Genomic DNA, 6,000 nt, shown 5'->3' on the forward strand with positions numbered 1-6,000 from the left:
TTTGGTTATTTGAATCCCCTAAAGATACCTCGGTCAATGGAGTATTTCTTCACCTCGTCAAACTCTCTGCACTTTCGGCGTATTCCAGCTGACAGGTCCTGGTGTAAAGTGAGTTTGGCGTTTCGCACTGTGATGGTGTTGATTTTCGCCGCCTGTAGGGACTCGTTCCTTGTCGGTGAATCTCAAGAAACGTATGGTGATTGGGCGCGGTGGTTGTCTGGCTGCTGGTGGGGGCCTCAGTGCTCGGGGAGCTCTCTCTATGGGCCTGTCGGTGGACAGGTGGAGCCACTCTGGAAGTTTGTCTTGCAGGTAGCGGATCAGGGGCATGTTTTCCCTCTTCTTTTTCACCCAGATTTAATAGAACACAATTATTCCTTCGCCCCCTATTTTTCAGGTCCTCTGTTTTCTCTTCCAGATGCTCTATTTTCTTTTTAGCATATGCTATTGTTTCCATGGTGTCTGTCAATAAGTTTTCCATGGATAGGATTTGCCCCTCGTGGTCCCCTCTACATGGATTTTTATGTTGTATATTTTTTTATTTACCACAACACCGCTTTCTATCAATTTATATAGCAGACGCTCATGACAAATTGAGTCTCAAGCTTTTTTGAAATCAACAAAACATGATTAAACTTTGCTTTTTTTTTTTTTGTCAAATAGGATGTGTAGGGTGAATACCTGGTCTGTCGTGTGGTAACTTGGTAAAAAGCCAATTGGATATTTGCTCAGGATGTAGTTTTCACTGAGGAAATGTAGGAGTCTGCTATTAATGACAATGCAGAGGATTATTTCTCTGACTGCAACATCAGATGACACACACACCCACACACACAGTCTTAACTGGGTTATCAGCCTCTGTGTCTGAGCATGTAACACTCCTCTTATTTCTGCCTTAAAAGGGAAATGTTTTTCTGTTTTATCACTGGAATAAGAATAATATTACTGCTGTAACACACAGGAATGTCTAGTGGTATATTTAGTATCACACATACACACACCAGAACTCCTCATCAGACGGGGTTACCGTACATTTCTCCAGTGTTTGCTTTCTTACACATAATCTTTTACACAGAACATGACACATTTATACCTCAGACAGCCCTTCACACCACCTCCCTCCTCACCTCCACCATTCGCGATCCCTCCTCACCCCTCACCCCCTCCTCAGCTCCACCCTTGCTCCTTACCTCTACCCCTCCCTTCTCCACCCCTTCGGCCTCCCTCCTCACCTGCACCCGTTCGCCCCTCACCTGCACCCCTTCCCCCTCCCTCTTCACTTCCACCCCTCATCCTTCCTCACCTCCACCCTTTCCCTTCCACTAGCTCTCTCCCAATGTCTCTTCTTACTACCTCCTTCTCTCCCTCCGTCGGACACACGGGGCTGATTTAGGTTTTCTGAAGAATTGGAGGCATGTCTCATTGCTGTACTTAGACTATAACACAGTGTTGAAATGTCTGACAAACTCAACTCTGTCCTCTCTTCCTCCCTCTTTCTCTTCCTCCCTCTCTCTTCTTCCCTCGTTCCCTCTCCAGTGTGAGTCTGATGAAGAGTAAGTTGGATCCAGAGGGCTTGGGGATCGTGCTGCTGGCTCCGTTCCTCCTGGAGTTCTTCCCTGATCAGGTAACTGAAGAGGACCTGAGATACTTTAAAGCTGCAGCGACATCCATAAAACATGCTGCGAAGACCGATTTAAAGAAGAATATCTTTGGTGTATGTGTGTCCGTACATGAGCGCTTCTGTTTTGTTAGTGGCTTGTGGCTGACGATAGATATGAATTTGTTGAGTCAAATCTTTTACAGCAATGCACTGGTGACCAAAATGTTTAAATATATATTTACACAAACTCCTGTTCAGACAGGGACTCTGTGGCAGGGAACCATGGCTGAAGAGTGGGAGAGCGAGAGGCAAAGAGAAAGAAAGGTGGGAAGAGGGAGGTGGGGACAGAGAGAGAGAGAGAGAGGAGCGGGAAGTGTGTTAAAGTGATCAGGGCTTCGGGGACTCACCAGAGGAATTGCCCTCTGCCACAAAGAAATTATACTGCCATTAGCCAACTGGACACACACACACACACACAGACTGAGGTTATGGTTTCACGTAAACATACTCACACAGTCTATTAGCATTCTGGAATGTCCCAACAAAGTGTTTGGCTCTGTCTCACTATTGACTGGTTTCTATTATAGGCTGTTCTGTGGGATTGGGGTTATGGTTTCACAAACGTGTGTTTACGCGCGCTCACACACACACACACACGTATGTGGGTTTGGGGTTATGGATAGAGTTTCAGGGTAAAGTATTCTGAATTGTCTGTGGGTTCCCATATACACACCTTCCAGAGCAGAGTTATCGACACGCATCCCAGAGATGACTCCATGATTGTTAACTGGTGTATATTGTGTTTTCAGGATACTGGAATCCCAGACTCCTTCCCTGTCTACCACTACAATGGCCTGAAACAGTCCAACCACAACGAGAGGGTAAGATATACACACACACTTCTAAAACAGCCTGAAACTGTCACACCACTATGATAATGTAAGGTGTTGGTGTGTGTTGTCTCTCTTTGTCAGGTGGAGTATGTGCAGGGTACGGCCCTGGTCCTGGGCTTGGAGGACCCCATGGTGAGGACAGATGACACTCCAGTGAAGCGCTGCCTCCAGACCAAGTGGCCCTACATAGAACTGCTGTGGAATACTGACCGCTCCCCTTCACTTAACTAACTCGCTGCTAGGGTGGTAGAGGACTGACTGATCTCTACAGGAAAGAAGGCCACAAAGACTGAGACACACAGTACATGTGCACTGCTGCACACACACACAGCAATTTGCTCACTGTCCTGGGCAGGACAAAAACACACAGAACATATGCCATTACACACACACTTGACATACAGACACACTTGTTTACTGTTAATGCTGTTGTGTTTTACATGACTGTAAATGAAGTCACAGGATGTTTTTGGTTTGTTGTAAAAATCTGAATGAATTATTATTGTCACCCTGCAGATGACTGTTTTATACTCTGGGATATATGCACCTAATAAGAACTACATGTAAAGGAAACAGCTGACCACGTTGGATGTAAACCTGTAACTGACTGACTGGACCTATGCTTCTGTAACACCCAGCTTTCTGACTGTTAAAGAGATAAACAACCAAAGCTTTCCGCAAGACAGTGGGGCAAAAAAGTATTTAGTCAGTGCAAGCAAGTGTGCAAGTTTTTGTGCAAGTCACTTAAAAAGATGGCCTGTAATTTATCAAAATTCCAGAAAATCACATTGTAGGATTTTTTTGTTTTTGTTTTTTGTGAATTTTAACCCTTTTTCTCCCTAATTTCGTGGTATCCAATTGTTATAGTAGCTACTATCTTGTCTCATTGCTACAACTCCCCTACGGGCTCGGGAGATGCATCCTCCGATACACAATCCAACCAGCCGTACTGCTTCTTAACACAGCGCGCATCCAACCCGGAAGCCAGCCGCACCAATGTGTCAGAGGCTACACCGTGCCCCTGGCAACCTTGGCTAGCGCGCACTGCGCCCGGCCCACCACAGGAGTCGCTGGTGCGCGATGAGACAAGGAGATCCCTACCGACCAATCCCTCCCTAACCCGGACAACGCTAGGCCAATTGTGCGTCGCCCCATGGACCTCCCGGTCGCAGCCGGTTACGACAGAGCCTGGGCGCGAACCCAGGGACTCTGATGGAACAGCTGGCGCTGCAGTACAGCGCCCTTAACCACTGCGCCACCCGGGAGGCCCACATTGTAGGATTTTTAATGAATTTATTTGCAAATTATGGTGGAAAATAAGTATTTGGTCAATAAAAGTTTATCTCAATACTTTGTTATATACCTGTTGTTGGCAATGACAGAGGTCAAACGTTTTCTGTAAGTCTTCACAAACGGTTGCTGGTATTTTGGCCCATTCCTCCATGCAGATCTCCTTTAGAGCAGTGATGTTTTGGGGCTGTTGCTGGGCAACACGGACCTTCAACTCCCTCCAAAGATTTTCTATGGGGTTGACATCTGGAGACTAGCTAGGCCACTCCAGGCCTTGCCAGTGACTGTTTGAGGTTGTGAACAGGTGTTTTTTTTATACTGATAACAAGTTCAAACAGGTGCCATTAATACAGGTAATGTGTGGAGGACAGAGGAGCCTCTTAAAGAAAAAGTTACAGGTCTGTGAGAGCCAGAAATCTTGCTTGTTTGTAGGTGACCAAATACTTATTTTCCACCATAATTTGCAAATAAATGTATAAAAAATCCTACAATGTGATTTTCTGGATTTTTTTTTTTCTAATTTTGTCTGTCATAGTTGACAGGCCTCATCTTTGTAAGTGGGAGAACTTGCACAATTGGTGGCTGACTAAATACTTTTTTGCCCCACTGTATATGCGTGCACACACACACACACACACACCTATTTGAACTACATCTGAGTTAGTTTGACCTCTTAATACTTAGGCAGGGTATCCCTGACCCAGATTAGGTTTACTGCATTATCTCCATTGAAATAGTCCAGGTGCAGCCTAAATCTGGGGCTGGGAAAGTAGCCTCAATGGTTTTTACAGGAGATTACACACACACACACACTGGTGTTTGCAGCATAAATGGACCAATCACAGCAGAGATATGAAGACATTCCTCCTGTTTAGTGGTTTGACCTGGAAGTAGAACCTTTGGCTGGTTTTACACGTTGCGCAACTTCTCTCTTCACACCAACGCAGGACGTGATATGGTATTTGTCACCCCCCCAAACGAATAAACCATTTTTTCTTCACTTCTCGTGTGTGTGCTTGTTCGACGTTGCCTTCGATTGCCGACTGACTAATCTACACATCACCTTGCATCATAGTCCCGCCTAACCATCTGTCTACTTGCATCATAAGTAACTACTCATTATTGTTTGTAGATCAGTCAGTCACAATTTAACTACATTTCATCATGGATTTGGACAGAATGCTCTCGAACATGGCCTGTGTGTATGTGGGTACATGTGTCAGTCTCCGTATGGTGTATGTGTGTTATTGGAAAGGGGATATCTCTGTGTCTTTGTTGGATGAAACTGGGAGAGAGAGGAGAAAACAATAACAGATGGTTGAACTATTGAGCGCAAACTGAAACTAATACAAATTACAACGCTTTTACCTGGTGAGGGACCCTCATAACACAGGCATGCGGCACACCAAAGAGAGGAGCACTACTATTTTTCTAATCCTCTGTGTGTGTGTGCATGCACATGTGTATCCTTGCCAGGTGAAGTTTCTAAGAACTGAAATCCTGTTGAATGTCTGAAGTCTCTTTTTTTCATTCTGTTCATCTTGGATTTACACGAAAGCAGTTGAGAAAGAGCAGTCCACCTATCAACATTGTTCAAAAGGGCAGTTTTAAGAGTGCTGTTCAAGTGTGTGTGTGTACACTGAGTTAAACTGTCCACCTCTATATGCCTGCACACAGCAAGCAGAAACATGCTCACACAGTTAGCATATGTGCTCCATGAGAATGGCAGGTACACAGGCATGGTAATTCTGTTTGTGTCTGTCTGTCGTTGGTCACCATGTGCATGTGTGAGACCATATGCTGGTTTGTAATATAATGAGCCACTATGGTTCCATCTGTCTCTGGAGTTCAACACTGACATTCACTACTGTTCAAAAGTTTGGGGTCACTGGTTTTTGAAAGAAAAGCAATTTTTTTGGTCCATTAAGATAACATCAAATTGATCAGAAATACGGTCCAGACATTGTTAATGCTGTGTACTACTCCCTTCACAAAACAGTACAAACTGGCTCTAACCAGAATAGAAAGAGTGGGAGGCCCCGGTGCACAACTGAGCAAGAGGACAACTACATTATAGTCTGCCTAGAAGGCCAGTATCCCGGAGTCGCCTCTTCACTGTTGACATTGAGACTGGTGTTTTCCAGGCACTATTTAATGAAGCTGCCAGTTGAGGACCTGTGAGGCATCTGTTTCTCAAACTAGACACTCTAATGTACTTGC

General features: G+C 45.0%; 1 protein-coding gene across 2 annotated transcripts in view; it reads left to right on the plus strand.

Moving 5' to 3' along the window:
• LOC110486083 (ubiquitin carboxyl-terminal hydrolase MINDY-3) overlaps positions 1–4,780 on the plus strand; it is a 55,586-nt gene extending 50,806 nt beyond the window's left edge. Inside the window, exons 13-16 of one of the 2 annotated variants that reach the window (XM_036944567.2) lie at positions 1,534–1,621; positions 1,856–1,921; positions 2,407–2,478; positions 2,572–4,780. In XM_036944567.2, coding sequence (XP_036800462.1) covers positions 1,534–1,621; positions 1,856–1,921; positions 2,407–2,478; positions 2,572–2,721 — 376 coding nt within the window. In that variant the 3' untranslated portion in view covers positions 2,722–4,780. The remainder of the gene's footprint in view (positions 1–1,533; positions 1,622–1,855; positions 1,922–2,406; positions 2,479–2,571) is intronic. The other variant, XM_021557438.3, reaches the window with a different exon arrangement.
• The last annotated feature ends 1,220 nt before the right edge of the window (positions 4,781–6,000 follow it).

Source organism: Oncorhynchus mykiss, chromosome 2 (genome assembly GCF_057628025.1).
Source record: "Oncorhynchus mykiss isolate SJ-2025 chromosome 2, ASM5762802v1, whole genome shotgun sequence".
Classification (NCBI taxonomy): domain Eukaryota; kingdom Metazoa; phylum Chordata; class Actinopteri; order Salmoniformes; family Salmonidae; genus Oncorhynchus; species Oncorhynchus mykiss.